The 20,893-nt window shown below is 38.4% G+C and overlaps 1 protein-coding gene across 1 annotated transcript; it reads left to right on the top strand.

Annotated features, from left to right (window-relative positions):
* Positions 1–11,495: 11,495 nt before the first annotated feature.
* On the top strand, positions 11,496–19,310 carry ANKRD46 (ankyrin repeat domain 46; the record flags this gene model as incomplete). Its single annotated transcript, XM_082014750.1, has 3 exons — positions 11,496–11,806; positions 13,562–13,720; positions 19,094–19,310. The coding sequence occupies 3 exons, from the start codon at positions 11,496–11,498 to the stop codon at positions 19,308–19,310; spliced, it is 687 nt and encodes a 228-aa protein (XP_081870876.1).
* Positions 19,311–20,893: the final 1,583 nt, after the last annotated feature.

The raw sequence follows: 20,893 nt of genomic DNA on the forward strand, positions 1-20,893 counted from the left end.
GCCTCTGCAAGAGGGAACTATAAAAATCGGTTCTGATCTGCACTCAGTGATAGGTTTCCTCTCAGCAGGTTTTGATATCCTTCATTTAGAGTTGCCTCATCAGCAAGAGCGAGGGATTCAAACAGGTGCCTTAAGTTGACTGTATTCTTGTGTTGACTGTATTCACCACCTCATATTCTTGTGCAGCTAATTCCTGAATACATGTGGCTTTGAAGTCCTCATCTGCAGCCCAGGACCCAAGATACCTGGTCATCCAAGGAGTCAACTACTAGTGGCTCGTCTAGGGATTTGGGTATGCTGGAATTTTGAGGGCTGTTTCTCTTTTCTTTTGATCAGTCAGTTGGTTGCCTCCTACATAATCTCAGTTGTGGCTGCTCCATTTCCAGATGGGTCAGTTAATAAACACATAAAATATTTCAGAGGGCATTTGTTTATACTCATCATGTGAAATACATGATCCCTGATGCATTCAGTTTTCTGTAGAGACCATTCATAGCATGCTTTTATTGCAGATGACAGGCTGATGGGCCTGTCCTGAGTGCATGGTCCTGTTCCACCAAGTTTCAGTTGTCAGTGTTTACTGAGGTTCTGCCATCATCTAAGTCAAGAGCACAAATACTGAAATGTTCAAATTTGTTGGTTTGCTTTACTATTTAAAGATGATACTTACTAAATATGTGGAAAAAAGTTTTATCTCACACTACTTCACTGAAGCCACATCTATACTTACAGAACTTAGATTCTGGCTTTTAGTTGCGGGACAGGCTTTTTACCAGAGCCTGTTGCGATAGGACAAGGGGTAACGGTTTTAAACTAAAAAAGGGTGGATTTAGACTAGCTGTAAGGAAGAAAACTTTCACAGTGAGGGTGGTGAAACACTGGCACAGGTTGCCCAGAGAGGTGGTAGATGCCTCATCCTCAGAAACATTCAAGAACAGGTTGGACGGGGCTCTGAGCAACTTGCTCTAATTGAAGATGTCCCTGCTCATTGCAGGGGGGTTGGACTAGGTGATCTTTAAAAGTCCCTTCCAACCCAAACTATTCTATGATTCATGTGTCAACACCACTTTTCCAAGTGGCATTTCTTTCTTCTACTCTATAGATAAAATTTCAATTGAAGTGGAACAAAGCTGCTTAAACTCCATTTTTGTCACTCAGCAAATTTCTCACATCCAAGTAATGCAGCTACAGCAGCTGAATCTTATAGCATAAACTTAAAGGCATAAATCTTTTAATGTTCATTGTTTGGGTTATATTTTCCAGCATGCTCAAGGCCTCTTTTATAGTGTCAGATCAGTACAATGGGTGGTGACAGAGAAAGGGCAGCAGCCCATTTCGGGGAAGGCTTCTGGTGTATATCTTTCCCATGGATGGTTTAGAATGCTTGTCTGTCGTCTTCATCTCAACATTTTTTTTGTGTAGAGAAGCATATGCTTGTCCTTGCTGTGTGTTATTATGTTAGGGATTGGCTCTGCCTGAGCTTGGATACGTTTTTGGAGGTTTGCTACAGCTACGGCTTGTCAGCTCTTACTAAAGTTTGCTGAGTAGGATTGTAGATGCAGGCGATGTGATTTATACAGCCTACTTGGATTTTCAGGAAACATCAAAAAAAAAGTACCCTACCAGAGGCTTTTGAGGAGACTGGATGCTTATAGCATAAAAGAGATCTCTTACATGCAGAAATAGTTGAATTGAAAAAATTAAAAAGAGGGCAAAAATAAATTGCCAAAAAAAAGGAAGGAGGCAGAAAGGTGGCACATGAGCTTCAGTGTACACAAAGGTAAGATGATGAGGTAAGATGATGTCTTGGGTGGAATCATCTAAACCATGTTTACATGGTGCCGGACTCACAACTTGAGCAGCCACCGCTCAAGAAAAAACTCTTGGAGTCACCATTGACAGTTCTCTGAAAACCTCGGCTCAGTGTGCCGTGGCAGCCAGAAAGCCAGGAAGATGGTGACTGTCCTCAGAGAGGCTACTGAGAAGAAGACAGAGGGCACCATTTTGCTGCTCCATCTTGGTGCAGCTACATCTGAGGTAGTGTGTGCAGTTCTGATCTCTGCATCTGAAGAAGGACACAGCAGGTTAGAGAAGGGCAATGGAACGGGCCACGGGGATCAGCTTCCTGAAGAGGAAAGACTGGAAAGTCGGGATTGTTCACATTAGAGAGGAGATGGCTGAGGTGTGATCAAGATTTATGAAATGAAGTTAGTGGATAAGGTGAGAGTTACTTGCCAAGTCTTGTGGCACTAGAATGGGGGTTGCTTGCTGGGGCTGGTGGGAGGGCGGTTCCAGATGGTTACAGGGAAGGACTTCAGTGAGGGTGATGGCAGAGCTGTGTGGGCAGGTTCATGAAGGGATTAGAAAAACTCTTGGACAAGAAGTCTGTTGAGGGGCTACTTAGAGGATTTGTCAGGGAGGTCCCTGATGTAACAGTAGTGGCTGCTGGGGTGTGTTTGGGGAATGGGCTGCAGAAAGCAGCCAGGCTCATGTGCTTTTCCAAAGAAGGATTCCTGATTGCCGCTGTTGAAAGCAGAGCGCTGGGCGAGTTGGATCAATCTGATCCAGGACAGCAGTTTTTGTGAACTTATGATCAGTCTTTTCAGTGGAAGAATTTTAAGTCTCCAGGGTTCAGTTATGGATTCTGAACTGTTAGCATTCCTGTGAAGAGCCTAGAAAAGGCAGTGAGCAACAAGGCAGTAGTGTTTGCTAATGATATAGAATCATAGAATAGCTCAAGTTGGAAGGGACTCATAAGGATCATTGTGTCCAACGATAATGTCAACTATGAAAAGCTGCAGAAGGACCCTGTAAGACTGAGTAAGTGGATAATATAATGCAATAGCACATGAATTCAGTGTAGGTAGAGTCATTCAGATAGCGTAACTTGCCATATGGAATACTGGGGCTCTCAGTAATGAACAGTATTTTGTAGTTACGATAAGTGGTTCCATGAAAATGTAACCACAACGCTTGGCAGCAGTCAAAAAGGTAAATCTGACAGTAAATATTATTGGGAGACAAGTAAAAAACAAGCCAAAGAATCTTGTGATGCCACTGTCTTCATCTATGGTTCACCTCAAACCCCTGTGTGGTTCCCCTGCTCCTTCTCCCAGCTCAGAAACCATATACTAAAAATGAGTAAGATAAGATACAGAGAAGCAAAACAAGAATGGTCAAAGACACAGACCCCCTTCCATATGAGGAATGACCAAGAAAGCTGTGACTCAGAAATTCAGCCTGGAAAGGGATGAAGGCCTGTAGAATCATGAGTGGCATGAAAAGAATGGGCAGAGGCTGACCGTCTATTCTTCCAGCAGGAGAACTGTGGGTCCACAAGTGAACAAGGCCCTGATTCAGCAAGATCAAAAGATGCGGTTCTTCACAGGTAATGGAGGTGGAGAACTTACCAGAGTATGTTGTGGATATTAAAAGTATATGTGTTCAAGAGAATGGGCAGATCTGGGGAGGGGATGGAGCACTGAGGCATGCTGAATACATAGGAACCACATCCAGCTGAGAGAGATTTTTGAGTGGAAAAAGCAGTATTACATATGCTTGCCTTATTCTACTTTTTTTTTTTCCTGGCCTTTGCTTTTGGCCACTGTTTGAAAAATGATACTAGGCTTAAATGGACCTTTGCTGTGATCTGCTATAGCTACTTTTATCTTAGCGTCTTACTCACAAGAGTGAGGCTTTCTTCTGTACAGTTTCTGTTCACCCTTTCTCAAACAGAACTGGGTACCACCCGTCAAACCTTTTTAAAGAAACATTGGTATTGCTGTTTGTTGTCTGGACACGAGCTTTCATGTTGAGTATTGAGTCTTTTACAGATGAATTGCTAGCATTTACTAAGTTATTTAAAGGCAGAAGTTTTCCCTGTACAGTGATCTCTTCTGTTTCTAGGCTCAGCAGGATCCATTGATGCAATTGGTAAACATTAGCTGAGCTACTTCACTCTTAGGTTCCATAATTACAGTTTTAAATCCATTTAATGTCTTTCCAGTCATCTTCCATTATATTTTTGGTCAATTCCAGCCTCTGTGCAGATCAGGAGCCTAAGGGTGGCCTCTCTTATTCTCCTCAGAATTGCCAGTTGTTCTTGGAACCTGTAGCCTGCTAATTTACCCCTTTCAGTCTGCTTTTTAAAGTGACCTGCTTCTGTTCACTAGCCATTAAACTGGATTTGATGTTGCATACATCACTAAGGCCATGCTGTCAAGGTTATGTGTGATTAAAAAGCGTATAAGCTGTTACAAGAAATAAAGTAAGAAAATACAGACTATATAATAATAACCTCTTTAGTGGCAGGTTCTTGGTTCTTCATTTGCTTTATTTCTGGAACAAAGCTGACTGTGCTCTGACATCTGATGATTCCTGCTAGACGCAGGAATTTTTTTCCATTTTAGAAAACTTGACATCTCAGACTTATTGTTTGTCTAGGTAAGGTCTGGGCTTTTGGGGGGGTGTTTTGGGTTTAGTTTTCAAGGTTTTTTTTTAAGAAACAGGCATAAATGCCTACTTTTTAAAGGAAATACCTTTGTCTTCAGAACTCAGGCCACATATCGAAGTCCTTGTGTCACTAATACAGGATCAGAGCTTAAACAAGATTGCTCTTTATACCACAAGGTAGAATGGTAGAATAGTTTGGATTGGAAGGGACCTTTAAGGGTCGCCTAGTCCAACCCCCCTGCAATGAGCAGGGACATCTTCAATTACAGCAAGTTGCTTAGAGCCCCGTCCAACCTGTTCTTGAATGTTTCTGGGGATGGGGCATCTACCACCTCTCTGGGCAACCTGTGCTAGTGTTTTGCCACCGTCGTTGTGAAGCATATTCTTCCTTACGTCTAGTCTAAATCTACCCTCTTTTAATTTAAAACTGTTACCCCTTGTCCTGTCGCAGCAGGCCCTGTTAAAAAGTCTGTCGCCATCTTTCTTATCAGCCCCCTTTAAGTACTGGAAGGCTGCAGTAAGGTCTCCCCGGAGCCTTCTCTTCTCCAGGCTGAACAACCCCAACTGCCTCAGCCTGTCCTCAGAGGAGAATAGCAGTTTGGATTTCAGAATTTTTCTTTTAATCGAGTTTTATAAAATCTTACTTTTCAGGCCTTCCATAATTTCTTTCTCAGGAAAATAAATAGAAAACACTACAAAATGTAGAAGTAGCAGCCTGTGTGAGTCCAGGGTTACCCACCACCCACACCATTTCCTTCAGTCGGACAGGAATTTGTCAGCCCATGTGATGGCAGTATTCATCCAGGCACAAGTGCTGTCCCTGCTTCGGCAGCTTATCAACGGTGCCTTGTTGCTCAGTTACTCATGTCTTTTTCAGAAGACTGCTTCAAGGTCTGCAGCAAATTTAAACAGAAATACTTCATTAGGAGTGGAATGAGTTCTCTCTACTCTGTTAAAAACCAAACAAATAAGCCACCAACAAAACAATATGCGATGCCCTTTAATAGTTTCTTGACCAACATACGTTAGCATGCTACATGACCCCAGGAGAAACAAAGAAGGAATTTGAATAAAGGTTCATGATGAGGTTGATAATTATGACTGATGTGATTCAATAACTTTGTATAAAAGCAGATGTATTCAAATTGACCACAATGATCAGGGAAGTACTGCAGTTATTTACTCATTTACCTGAGCCAGCTGTGGCCAGTTAAAGTTACAGATTATTTGAAGAAAGCTGTAAATTGCCTCTCTTCCTAAATAGTTCTTTTGCACGAGGCGAAAAAAGAGCAAGGTTCAAAAATACTTCAATGTGTATTTGATAGAAGTTAAATACACTGAAATATGTAATGCAACTGAATTACCACTTAAGTGTAGTTTGTGAATCTACCTGTCAATAAAGGTGTTTTAAAAGTACGATCTCTTTCCTATCATTCCCTTATTTTGTGTACATAAACACACATTGTATGTACTGTATTATTTGGGGAAGCATCCTGCAACCCTGGATTGGCATTTGAGATCTTGGGTTTTTTTATTTTGTAATGATGACATACTGTACAATGATGAGCAAAGCTCCCTGCTTCTCAGTGCATTGTCTGCCGATCCATAAAAGAGCAGCAATAATTATTCTCATTTTTTTCATAAAGCATTATGTAGCCTGTACGTGCAAAGCACTATGTATATGCAGTGCACCAGAGTTTCTACTTACAGGATGGTCCTGACATCAAAAGAATATACCTGTATGTCTTGTGTCTGCAGAAGGGAATGGGAATGACTGAAAAACAAATGGCATAAATGATGTTCTTGTATTACCACTTACCCATGTGTCTGGCTAGAGACATGAAAGGAGAGGTAGGTGTTATGAACCTGCCATGAAACCTTGAATCCAGGAACTGTTGAAAAAATAATTAAAGTCAGGAAGGGAAAATGCTGCAAAATACAGCTGTGTGTAAAATAGACATTGTGCTGACTGAATCTGAGATGCTGCTCTTAGCAGCATATCCATGTTAGTGGAGCAATAAAACTCTTTTCTACTCGGACTGAATAGATAAAGGTTTTCAAGAGAAGATACAGAGCTTGGTGGAACTTGATGTAGATAATGAGGTTCTCCTAAACAGAAATGACAACTAATCACATGATTTTTTTTACTGAATGTAACATTTATTGTTACATGACTTCTTAGTAACTTGCACATAAATACAAGTATGCATGAAAACTCACCAAGGCATTTCTCCCTCAGCCTACCTAGAAAGGGAAAGAGAATAATATTGCTGGGTTTACGTTTCAATATCTGATCAGTGTTCAGAGGATACACAAGCAAGGTAACGTGGTTTTGGTTTGGTTTTTTAATTACTAAATTACACCTGTTAAAAAGCTTGTCTATCCAAGGAGGGCTTATGTTCACATAGTGTTTTTAAAGGAATGATCCCATTTGACCAGGAAATTGCCTTCAGAGATCATGGGCTTACAGTTTAAGCAAAGTACTGGAATATTTTTCATTTATTTAAAGACTGAAGAGGAAGAGCCCTCAAGCCACTGCCACTCTCAAAGCGTATTGCTGAAAAAGGAAGCTGTTTGGCAGGAGGGAGTTGGCAAATGTAGATTTTACAAGTAACGCATGTTGGGTGTTTTGCTGGCGCAGGGTGGGGGTGTTACTTTTTCCTGGGTTTGTTTTAGTTTCCATTTCTCAGTGGCAGTTTCTCTACTGGTAATCTTACTGATGCTTGGGTTGTAAATGTCAAAGTGTGTGTTAATACTGAGAAATCTCCAGTACTGAGCAATCTGATATTGTTCCGTTGTCCTGACGTGTTGTTTTAAAATAGAGACAATTACTTCAGTTTTTCTGAATGTTCTTGGAAATGCTGTAGTTTTGCAGAACTGGTACATCCTATGTAGCAGTGACTGGGTGATGAATTACAGCTTGTCAAGTTCATTAATATTTTTGTAGTGGAGAGACTGGTCCCATTAGTGATTTTTGTCTCTCAATTTAGGTATTCTCTCCTTTTTCTGGAGCTGTTTGGTAGCTGTTGAGCTTACTGAGAAGGCAGAGACTGCAGCATATAGCTGTAAAATAAAACTGTTCACAGTTAGTGCAAATTTAGGACCAGTTTAAGAAGCAACAGAACTTGCAATTAGCTCTATGGTTTGAATTACTCAAGATGACTCCTGGCTTCTGCAAGTGTGAACGTGTTATGTAACAGGTCAGCGTGTGACACTGAGTTACCACTGTACATGGCACAGTGAGAGACAACTGACTTCTAATAAAAAAAAAAAAATTATTCTTACAGAATCACTTAATATGAGCATTCCTTTTGAAAACAGAACAGTTAAATTAGATTTTCTTATCCCGTACTAGCTCAAGCGTGTCATTGAAGAAGTGGCTTACAGCATAATTTCTAATATTAATAAAAATACACTGTGCCCAGGCTATATCCATTTATTGTATAAATGTAGGGAAAATGTATTCTTGTATTATGTCTTTGTAATGGGAATCTTTTTGGCTTGGGAGGACATCTTTGAATTTACTTTTTTTCACAAAACTAATTTTCTATCTAAGTACCAAGTTATTAACAGCAAAACCTTTTTTTTTTTGATTTAACAAAAGTAAAATTTAAAGATACATTGTCAGTAGATAGGATGCATTTTTAGAACCAGTCCTTTACTGAACCAAATTAGATTTATCTAAATCCAGTAGTAGTAGTGATATACAGAGATATTCAGAAGGCTCATTTTGCAATACTTTTGTTCTAATGCAAGTCCATTTGTCCTAATTTGTGCCTATGACATTAGTGCTTAGTGGGGGGTGCACCAGATTTTAGGCAGGTTCAGTGTTGTTGTCTGATGCACCTTTCAGAAGCAATTTAAAGAGTATGGCAAATGCTTTGGAATTTTGTTTCTAAATTCACTGCATTAGATATTCGTTACAGCAGTAAGCTTTTTGATACATACTGTGGACAGAAATGTAACCGCAGTTTCTTTATTCAAGAATATCTAAGTTGACTACTGTAATTTTTTTCAAGTTTTGTTAGACAGGAAATTTTGCTAAATTGGGTTAAATTTGAGACAAGAATGTATCATTTGGGGACTGGCATTTTAGAGATGGTGTATAGTTCAGCTTTGTATGCAGCTTGTATCTGGCATAGGTTAGGTAGCCATATGTGGAATAGAATTGTGTGTGTAGAAAAAAATCTTTTTAATCACAAAAATAAATGAAACCAGATGGTCCAGATTTCTTTTTTGTGAATGCATTTGCTTAGTCCACAGTCTTCAAGCGTTGGGAAAGAGTTGTTGGGTTTTTTGTCTTCCTTATTGTGAAATACTCTGGTTTTGCTTTAGTCTTCTACACTTCAGCAATCAATTCTAAAAGATTCTAGTGATAATAAATTCTGAATCAGAATTACTTCCAGTTAAGCTTTCTGATAACTGCTAATCTTTGTGCTTCCTTTCCTGAGAAGATAAGGCGGTGATGGTTATTTTTTTTCTGGTATTATTAGCTAATGTTTCATCAGAGTTCTATGTGAAGTGATGGGGAATTCTGTATGGCTAATTCATACACGTCTGGTATGAAAACACAAACCTTTGCTTACATTAAAAAGAGCATACCATACTGTTTCTCAAATAGCATATGTCTCTTCCAGTATAATATGCTGTTGCTGATTTATGTTAGGCCTTGTTTTATTAACAGGTTTAAACACTCAAATATTATTTTACAAGCAAACAATGATCTTTTTATCAAGTACAGGTAGCATTCTGTGCTGTTGATATGCTGTTACTATGGCTGATAATGGAGGTTTTTAAATGGTTTATGATCATGCTTTAGGGAAGATTTAGTGCGGAATGTAAAGGTCACAATCACGTCATATAGAAACCGGGCCCGATATTTTTCTCAGCAAAGACTGGACTAGCAAAGTTAAAGGATTCTTGTGTCATACATGATTTGGGTGGGAAATGGGCAAGAAAATTTAAATTGCTGTCAGCTGGGAATCCCAGCTTTGCAACAGCCAGGGGTTTTGTAACATATTCATTGGAAATTTGAGTAAGTACATTATCCTTTCTTTTTGTGTAGGGTTATAAGAAAGCTGTTAGTGCCTTAAGTGACTTGCATGAAATGTTTTACAGTACATCAGTGAACTGGCCTTTTGCTGTTGGAGATGGTTGTAGAAATGGGTACTTGAGCCAGTGATATACCATCACGTGCTTAAAAACATACTTGCAGCCTAGGAGAATGTACTCAATCATTCCTTATACAGATATCAGAATGTATAAGTTATTCTTATCTCTTTTTCTTCTGTGTCCAAGAAAGAAAAAAAAAAAACCAAAGTGTGCATTCCTACACTGGGAAACTAGACAGTGTTGATACATGTAGCAGAATTTGGCCAGATAGGAAATACAACCTAGTGAAGTTTAAATACGGTTTATTAACCTCAACAGCCCCAAATACTACAGCTGTTAGTCAGACCAGTGTGTAAATATTTTGAAATTACTTCTGCAGGTACTTTGATCTTTAACTTGATCTAAAATATGGGGTAAGAGCTATAAAATATAGACATTATAAACTCTCAAAAAAGGAGAGGTTTTAAATCGAATTCTTTGGCTACTGGCCATGTTTCCATTCTCCCGGCTGAATGAGTGTACTGGTGTGGAAGGATACCTTATATAGATGAGAAAATGTAAATCTGTGTATAGCAGTCTTAATAAGAGGTTCAGGCAGTTAATTGGAACGCTGCTCCATCGTGACCCCAAAATACAAATCCTGGGCAAGTGAAAGATACTGTTTCAAGTCAAGTTTCAGTTCAGTTTCCATTCAAAGCTTAGATAGTAAAATCACTTTTCTTTCCTGTTGCTTGAACTGTGTCATGTCTGTATTGGGATTTCTTCTAAGGATTTTTGCTGTTTATATGGCTTTTATTTTTGCCTCCTCTCTGAGGCAGTGCAAAGCTTTGCTGTCCAGTCTCCTAGATGTTTTCATTTCTTCTTACCATTGCCTTATGCACATTTTACCATCCTCTTTCCTAGTCATTCTCTTTTTTCCCTTACTGTTTTCAAGTCATCTTTTCTGTGTCCCGTAAGCACACAGTGTCATCATACCCTCATTATTTGACTAAGCCTTAAAATATTCTTTTGCAAAACTTAAATCATAGTTCATGCGATATTCTATATCAAGAAATCCATGGTGAAACAACATGTATCTTTCTCTTTTAGGTCTTGATACCGAAAAGGACTTAATCCTTTATTTAATATTAAGCCAGAGAAACTACGTTTGTCCTTCCCCATACTGGGGTTCTAGTTGAACCCACAATAGCTCCATTGATTTTACCATTGTCCTCCTTGTACCCACTTCCAGTTTTCACTTTCAGGTGGGCAGTTTCACATAACACACTCGATTTTCTATGGTGCCTATTGCTATTCTTGTTTGTTCAGTAGTTTGTGTATCTGTGGCACTATAAAAATAATGTTCTGCAAAGAGCATTGAAAAATATATTTCTCGCAGAATGAAGGAATTAGTATTTATAGTAATGAAGCATTTTCAGCAACTGGCTGTACTTTGTGCATCAAAGTTCAAATTCAGATGGTGGAAATCCCGCTGCAGTAGCTTTGCTTGTAGCTAGTAAGAATTGCAGTTAGCGTCACTATATCTGTTAACTGAATTGTTTATAGTTTTCTGATTTATTAATTGCTTTCAGTTCTGATCTACAGCGGTTTGCCTTTTAATATCAGTACTACTACACGTGATCTCCTACTAGGTGAAAGCTAATAACCTGTCTCGCATTTGTGGTGTTGATCAAAGCTTTGCTGCTGTTTCCAGAGGTGTGAGTAAGACTAAAAGGAGCTCTTTCCATATTACCAGAAGGGAATGCAGCACACAAAGTTAATATGTAGGAGAGGAAGATTTCAGACTTGGTTTATAACCTAGTTTGCATTCTTGTTTGGGAACCTGGGCTATCTACCGAATATTTGCACTGTGTTTATTTGCCTGGTTTCACCATCATCTCTTCCCACTTTTACTTGTAGGTTAGTCACCTATTCCAGAGAGAATCAGAACAATGTCCTACGTTTTTGTGAACGACTCTTCCCAGACAAATGTGCCACTGCTGCAGGCTTGCATTGATGGAGATTTTAACTATTCCAAACGACTGTTAGAGAGTGGTTTTGATCCAAATATTCGTGACAGCCGAGGCCGAACTGGTCTTCACCTTGCTGCAGCCAGAGGAAATGTAGACATCTGTCAACTCTTGCACAAATTTGGTGCTGACCTACTAGCCACTGATTACCAAGGTAACACAGCCCTTCACCTGTGTGGGCACGTGGATACCATCCAGTTCCTAGTTTCTAATGGACTTAAAATTGATATTTGGTAAGTCACTTTCAGGTTTTTTCTACAGTACATGTAATATATTAGTCTTCTGTTGCCAGAGCCTTGCATATAAATCTACTGTTGCTGAAATGCTATGTTAGGTACAATTCAACTTTTTTAAAATATCACTTAATAAAAACATAAAATAAGAAGGCAGGAAAACAATAAGAAGCCACTTCTGCTAGTTTGTGCAACAAGCAAAGCAAACAAAAATAGCAGCTGCTGGTGTGGGCTGCTGTGTCTAATTCTGTCTCACTGATGACATTGCTATCCTGGTTTGGCCAGACAGCCAGGTGTGGGTGGTTGGCACCAAAGAAAAAATCACATTGACTACTTAAAAAGAATTTTCTTCACCACAGTTCTATTGTTTTGATTGTTGCACTGTATAAGACAAAGAAAATACAGTATGTGTGTGTGTCAGTTCATTCCCATGCTCCTTTGGTAACAATGCTTCCTTTCAGTGTTTTCCCTTTCCCTCAAAGTCTGTGACTCAGTCCTTTTAAATATTGTATATTCTTTCTTTCTGGCTTCCAGCAGCTGTCAGATGCCAGTGCTCAGATGTAAGCTCTCAAGCTGCAAAATAACTAGCTGTTTCATTGCAGTAACTGAATTACTTTGTTTGTGGAACTTTCTGCATATACACAACGTGTGCAAAACCCAGTAGTAACTTCAAAACATTTAAGTTTTTTAATCTGTCCCTTTTTCACCTGTCCCTCATTAATATTTTCAACTTGGCAAAACTAGTTATTGGCAGACCAGATTCTTTGTGGGTTGGGTTTTTTTTTTTTTTGTCCTCATTTCAAAGAACTCTGTTGAAAATCCCTGGTCTGAAGGCAGCTCTGGTCCTATTTAGTATTACTTTAATAGTAGCAGAGTAGCAAAATACCACCTTTATTTTATTTCATTTTTGCCTGATATCCTAATACCCACATGGAGAGGGCCTCTGTAACAAAGACATGCAGGAGAGTAGTAAAGATCACTACAGAGTTCAGAATCTAAATTATATTGGTTAGTTTCCATTTTATTCATCAGAGTTTATTTTTAAATCATAATTTGTTGTTTTATTAACAAGAGCTATGCCCCTTGGGGTTTTGGCTTATTCTTCATTAGATTTTACTAAGCCATATTTAGCAGGAATTATGAGGACTGACTTTTGAAGGCTTCTAGGTGGCAAGCCTGCAAACTCAGTGCAGTTGTACAGACGCAAATAATTCTCTTTACACAGGTTAATAAAACATACTTTCAACTAAATTAAGTTTAGAGTTAGGAATCTTTTGACTCTGGTGAAAATTCCTGGTCTGAAGGCAGCTCTGGTCCTATTCAGCATTATTTTAATAGTAGCAGAGTAGCAAAATACCATCTGTATTTTATTTCTTTTTTGCGTGATGTCCTAATACTCACATGGAGAAGGAACTGTGAGGAACCAGATTGTACAACTCCTTCTTGAAATTAAGCTCAATCTTGAATATTTTTTGTTATAACACCCAGAGATTCCAATTAGATTAGAGTACTAGGAATTTTGATTTTATTTAGAGGAAAAAGAGTTGTGGAATTTCAAGCCTAAACATACTGATTTTCTTCTATAGCCAATTATGCTATAACTTGTATATATAGGAATTTTTTACTGTCTGATATAACAGAAAATGGTTCTGATGACTTACTAAATTGTAATGTGTTACGCTGAGTTGTCTTCTTATGAAATTTCTATATTAAAAGTTTCTTTTCTTCTTATGTCCTTTTGTGGTGTTATTTTAGCAACCATCAAGGTGCAACACCGCTTGTTCTTGCAAAACGAAGGGGTGTGAATAAAGATGTCATTAGACTGCTGGAATCTTTAGAGGAGCAAGAGGTGAAAGGATTTAACAGAGGAGCTCACTCAAAGCTGGAAACAATGCAAACTGCTGAAAGCGAAAGGTATTTACAAAACAAAAAATAATTATTAGGAGAAATAATGTTTATGGCTGTTAGATTTTTGTGATTAACTTGATTCCTCAAAACAGATAATATCAAATTTGGCTTAGTATTATCAGACCAAATCAAAATAAAATTTTAAATTTGGGAAAAATCTCGTTAAATAGATGAAATGTAAGAAAAAAAAATTCTATTGATATTTTCATTTTATGGTAGAAATTTTTAAAAATAATTACTTGTTTTTCATTACAGACTCACAAACATAAATATTCTACTACTTATCACAAAGCCAAATGGAAAATGGGGTGAAATGCAAAATGCCAATATCATAGGCTAGCCTACAATCCTTTTGATAAGACAGATTGTCTATGCAAAGAAGGGATAGCAGACTTTTCATCTATCTGAAGTTGAATAAAGGATTTTTGTGGTGCCATATATGATGTGGTAGTAGACCTTGAAATGATGGAGAATAAAGTAAGAATTTTGTGGATAAAGAGATAGTTAAAGGAGAACTGAAGATTTCAGGAAAATTGCTGACAGTTTCAGGGAAAGTACTGGGTTAGAGGGAAGTTACTAAAAAAGATCTGGACAGGCTGGATCAATGGGCCAAGGTCAATTGTATGAGGTTTAATAATGCCAAGTGCTGGGTCCTGCACTTCGGCCACAACAACCCCATGCAATGCTACAGGCTTGGGGAGGAGTGGCTGCAGAGCTGCCTGGTGGAAAAGGACCTGGGGGTGCTGGTTGACAGCTGGCTGAACATGAGCCGGCAGTGTGCCCAGGTGGCCAAGAAGGCCAACAGCATCCTGGCCTGTATCAGCAACAGTGTGGCCAGCAGGAGTAGGGAAGTGATTGTACCCCTGTACACGGCACTGGTGAGGCCCCACCTTGAATCCTGTGTTCGGTTTTGGGCCCCTCACTACAAGAAGGATGTTGAGGTGCTGGAGCGTGTCCAGAGAAGGGCAACAAAGCTGGTGAGGGGTCTGGAGCACAAGTCTTACAAGAAGCAGCTGAGGAAACTGGGGTTGTTCAGTCTGGAGAAGAGGAGGCTGAGGGGAGACCTTATCGCTCTCTACAACTACCTGAAAGGGGGTTGTGGTGACGAGGGTGTTGGTCTCTTCTCCCAAGTAACTAGTGATAGGATGAGAGGAAATGGCCTCAAGTTGCTCCAGGGGAGGTTTAGACTCAATATTAGGAAAAATTTCTTTACTGAGGGTGTGGTCAAACATTGGAACAGGCTGCCCAGGGAGGTGGTGGAGTCACCATCACTGGAAGTGTTCAAAAAACATGTAGATGTGGCACTTCAGGACACGGTTTAGTGGGCATGGTGGTGTTGGCTTGATGGTTGGACTTGATGATCTTAAAGGTCTTTTCCAACCTTAATGATTCTGTGATCCTGTGAATTTCTAAAGGTCTGGTTCTGGGACTGTGCTTACTTAAAATTTTCATAAATCATACTGGCATAGAAAGTAGCAGCATGTTAGTGATATTAAGAAGTGAGATATAGGCAACCCAGAGGAAAATTGGGATGGCATAGACAAAAACCTGGGATGACAAGGGAGAAGAAATTACTAGGAATAAATTGTGATTCAGTAGCACAAAATGCAACTTCATTTACCTAAAGCTGTATGCCATAAGATGGAAGTTCCTCAGTGGAAAATGAGGGTATAGGAGAAAAGGCTTGATGCATTAGTCCGTTCCAGGCGTTGATGCTACCCTGAAAAAGGCAATGAAATTCTACAGTGCACAAAACGAGATATTTCCACTACATAAAGACAACTGTCAGTGCTCTTGTAAAAAGCAATGGTAACTTCTGCTGTGAAGTATGTTTTATAATGCTGTTTAGCCCCGGTCAAAAAAGTTCAATTTGCCCTTTAAGAAACACGGAAAAACATTACTTCAGCGCTCAGGGGAACAGAGTGTCTCCTTGCAAAAGGAGGCAACCAGAGCTCATTGTAGCCTGGCAGAGTGAAGGCTAAGAGGTGTGTGGCTGCTGACAAGAAATACTGGTTTTGAACAACATAAAATAACTGTTTAAGACAAAAGATGATGGTAACAGGAGCCAAAGGATACAGATAAACCACAAATGCTTTTTTTATTGAAAATTTGGAGTATTTTTTTTACAGTGAGCTCCCAAGACAGCCTTCTTGTAGGATTTGGATGAGGCAAGAAGCCTTGCATAGTTCAAAGGAGGCTAATTCTCCTGCAGAAATCATTGAATTGCCAGTAAACGTGACAGAACATGGGACTGAGATTAATAATGCAAGAGATCTTTCCAGTACTGTTTTGTTTTTTAATTTATATTGGAAACAGGATATCAACATTGTTTGGAATACTTGTTCTTATACTGAATTTATTAAAATTTGTGATTTTTTTATATTGTCTAATAATGATAATGAACTGTGCTGGAATATTATATCAGAAAAGACAGGGAGTTTTGTCACATAATTGTTGTTCAGTTTGTGTCAAAATGTACACAGCCTGTACTGTAAATGAAAATTAAACTGTGTAGATGGAGTTGTTATCTAAGTTGAGTAAACAGAAAAGGTGAAACCAACAAAATTACAGAAATCATGCCAAATACTCCCATTGAGCAGATTGGAAGTTCTTTCTTATACATCAAGTGACTCCACTCATCAGAGAGGCTGTTTTAAGCCCTGAGATAGAAAATGTAATATTATTTGCAAAATTACATGTGTATAAATTATAAGAATTTGTGCATATTGCCTTTCTGACTTAACTAAATTCTATTTAAAGTTGCTTGTCACACAGAAATGCAGTTATGCTGTTTTTGTTTAACCATATGGACCAACAGCTCAGTCCTGTTTAAATTCTGATTTTTGATTTGATAGTGTCCCTTTAATGAACATAGCTTCCTTTCTGTTATTTGACCTTCATAAATGTTATATTGTTTGCTTTGGCAAGGAAGTCAGCAGCTCTCCTTGGGGAGAGGCACAGAGACATAAACAGTGCACTACCCAGCTTGTTTGTGAACGTATTTAAAATGTCTGAAATACGTTATTTTAAAAATAACAAATAACAGATGCCTACAGCAGCAAAAGCAAGTGAGTTTGTATGCTGTTTGCTTTGTAAATAAATAATGGCTTTATAACAGTTGGCTTTTCAGACCTCCACAGTTTCACTCCTCCCTCTTAGTATTATTTTCACATTTTAGAGACACTTAGATGAATGTCTTCTGTCCTCTTCCCCCCCAACCAGCCTCTCGTACGTTATGTATGAACCTATGGACAAATAATGGTTGCTCTTTCTAAAAACAGTCTCTGACTTCAGTTTTCTGCTCCTTATTGCATACAGCTGCTGCTGCTCTGGAAGCAGAGGCCAAAGCTGGGTTCCTGAGTCGAATTTATTTTCTCTTGCTTCTCCTCTCCTCCCGGTGAGGGGTGGCCCTGTGCTGTCAGGAGGCAAAGCTCGCTCTGTCTGTCTTCTAGCACAGGCGTTCTGTCCATCTACACAGCCCAGCATGGCCTATGACTGTGCCCACAAGTGCATCCAAATGTGAACTTCCACGTTGTGTTGGAAACGGGAGAGAACAGCGTCTGGGCTCTGTGGCACAAGCTCTTCTGTTGGATGCATTGCTGCAATACCATTTCTTAAGCAGCTGTAATTCGTAATAAGAAAAAATACCTTGAATAACATTGGTTTTAATTGGGTTGTAACATAAAATGGCAAAAGTGTTTTCTATGTACCCTTTGCTATTTAATGAGCAAGCATGTGATCTTTTCACTTAAATTGCGTTGCACCTTTATTTAACCTCTCTGTGGTTATGTATTAACTAGTTAGTACTTAATGAGTGAGTAGGTCTGTTCTACACCAATGGCTGTCTTTTAATAAACTCTTTGTTTTGCTTGGGAAATCATAATAAGCAAGGAAGATGACTAAATCCTGCAGCTATGGGCAAGTAAAAATAGCTTTACAGCAGGGTAAATATTTAAAAAACAAAAAAGACAAGCTGTTTAATAGGTAATTTCTGAAATCTTCTGCACATGACGGTGCAAATGCTTCAGCAAGCTATGGGAGTTTAGGCTAATTATTCTTCAGAGGCTGTAATTCCTAAGTAAAAATACCATATGAATAGTATGAAGTTTTTCCATGGTGTAATCTTAGAAGTGAGATTCATAAATGAGACCTTTTTCTGATAACAATCGTTTGTCAATTTATTATCGTCACCAAGAACAATGGCATTTCTACAGTTAGTTTTGACTCGGAAATTACTTTTCCCTGAAATGTGTTCTTTTATTGTTGCTATAAGAGATATCTAGGAATATGGTAACTGAAAGCAATTAGAAGGGAGGAAAAAAATTGTTTTTTCTCTGCTTACCTTCTGGTATTGACATCATTGTGTACGTAGTTGGTTTCACCATTTCCTTTCTGTGCTTCTCAGAGCCTGATCCTGTAAACACCTGTGCATGTAATTTCACTCAAGTGAGAAGTAGTAGGATTGTGCAGATGCCTAACATTTTACATAAGTGAAAGCAAGTGATGAGACAGTTTTCCTATTCTTCATGAGGTTTTTCATAGAGCAACAGAGAAAGTTTCCCGTTATAAACCAATTGTGAAACCAGCAAAATTGGGAGAATGATACAAGAAGCCATGCAGTATTTGAAACAACTTTTTTTCTAAAGGTGGTTCATTGTCAACATGACTGCCTCATGCTAATTTTAAACTGGTTTCTCATTTAAAAGTGAGAGTTCCAGACCCTAATTTAGAGTCTGACAATTGAAGCGGGCCTGATGGATTGGTAGTGGAATATTAAAACATCAAAGCAGTTGCTGAACGCCATATGGCAGAAAACACAGCAATGCCAACTTGTCTTGAAGATCAGAAAGTTTCTGAACACCTTGTTATCCAAATTTATTGTTTTATGTGATATTTTTATGCTAGAGAAGAGACCTCTGCAACAAAGACATGCAGGAGAGTAGTAAAGGTCACTACAGAGTTCAGAATCTAAATTATATTGGTTAGTTTCCATTTTATTCATCAGAGTTTATTTATAAATCATAATTCGTTGTTTTATTAACAGGAGCTGTGCCCCTTGGGGTTTTAGCTTATGCTTCATTAGATTTTACTAAGCCATATTTAGTAGGAATTATGAGGACTGACTTTTGAAGGCTTCTAGGTGGCAAGCCTGCAAACTCAGTGCAGCTGTAGAGAGACAAATATAATTCTCTTTACACAGGTTAATAAAACATCCTTTCAACTAAATTAAGTTTAGAGTTAGGAGTCTTTTCCTGATCTGCTTTGTCTCAATTTAGTGGAGGCAATGCTATAAATCTGCAGGTGGGTTTAGTTTTTAATTTAGAATGTTTCGGTGCATTCTTTTGCTCTGATGTATTTTTAACTTTTAATCCTTCGTAGTGCGATGGAAAGCCATTCCCTCCTAAATCCAAACCTACAGCAAGGTGAAGGAGTTCTTTCCAGTTTCCGCACGACATGGCAAGAGTTTGTGGAAGACCTGGGCTTCTGGAGGGTGCTGCTCCTCATCATTGTCATTGCTCTTCTGTCGCTTGGAATAGCGTACTATGTTAGTGGGGTGCTTCCTTTTGTAGAAAACCAGCCTGAACTGGTGCACTGAAGCAAATGCAAAGTAGTGCACTGTGCTTTTCCCTGTTTTCATCTTATTTTGAGCTTCTTGGAATTATTCTCTTGGTGCAGGCAGTGGCAGCTGTATATACTGTTTGCCTTTTGTACTTATTAACCCCTTTGAAAGAGGGATTAATTCATTTCAAGTAAAACACTAAATTCTAAAGCATTCATCAGCTACCTCTGACTTATCTTGACTTGTGAGCAAGATGTGAAGATAATCCTCTCTGTTGATAAAATATTATGATTAGAAAAGGCCTTTCATAATGAATATTAAATTCCTGGCATGAAAAATATATCCTAGTATAGACCAAATTTGATTTATTTTCCCTATGAAGAGAGGTAAATCAATTGATGCATTTTTTTGTATGTGCTTCAGTTGAAAGAAAAATATTCCTTTAAAAGTCCAACTCAAGAAATCTGAATAATACAATAACACATTCTGATGTATAGACAGTAATAAGCTGCAACTTCGTAGTTCTCGTAGTGCCTCCCCATAGTTTCAGATCTGCTAGTTTATAAGAAGAATGAGAAACAGTTCAAGTTTTACTATGTCTTTAATGTATAGATTACTTCTTTATTTATTAGGTTAATGTAGTGATTCTTCCCCAGATTAATTTGATGTTGTTAATACCTGTCTGAAGTAAATTTTGTAGAACAATGCTGTTTGTTGTGCTTTGGAAGTAAAGTTGTTTCAGCCTTAGGCTGAATATTTTGCTGTTTTGTTGAAATGTTACTAAGCAAACCTTTCTTTGTTAGGGCGGTTAAAAAGTGATTTAGGTGTTCTGCTCTGTATATAATAATTCTGCAAGGCCATTGTCTTTGTGAAATATGTCATGAAGGATAACTTTTTCTTCCTCCCACACGGACCAGACTGAACCATATAATTGTATTATTTTCATGTTTGTGGAGAGGACTTGATTGAATAGAATTCCTTTCTAGAATTGTTTTCCATTTCAGTTGTTTTCAGACAGCACTTACAGGCTTATGAATTAGTTTCTGAGTATGCAGAATAAAAGTATTTAAAACATTAATATTTAGGAACATTATATGAAATGAAATCTTGACCCATTCTGTACTTAGCTGTGAAATCCTTTGTTTGTAAATAACCTAGGGATACGAATCGGTTAAAATACTCTTTTATGAAGGCTAGAAAGGTACTACATAGTTAGTTGGAGGTTTTCAAAGAAAGCAGATTCTCTCCTTCCATGCTGGTTAGACATCTAACTCTTGTTGCCATCGCCTTGAAAATCCCAAACAAAATGAATTTTGCAAACCTAATGAATCTTTTTTTTCCTTAGCCAATCCTAAACTGTTGCAAAATAACATCAAACATTTATAAAATTATAAATTACAATAAGTATTGATAGAAGTACCTACATCTCTCTGTTCTGCTACCATGTATATTTTTCTTTCTTGTTCATGGGTTTGAATGAAGAGGATTGTTGTCTTGTCTTTGTTTTGATGTGTGGCCTGTGCTTCCCTGACCTGGGCCCCATTCTAAATTGCATCTGAATAATTCTTGATCGTATTACTTTAGTTAGAGGTTAATGAAACAATACTTTTCTAGCAGCT

Source organism: Phaethon aethereus, assembly GCF_964289735.1.
Source record: "Phaethon aethereus genome assembly, chromosome: 2".
NCBI lineage: Eukaryota > Metazoa > Chordata > Aves > Phaethontiformes > Phaethontidae > Phaethon > Phaethon aethereus.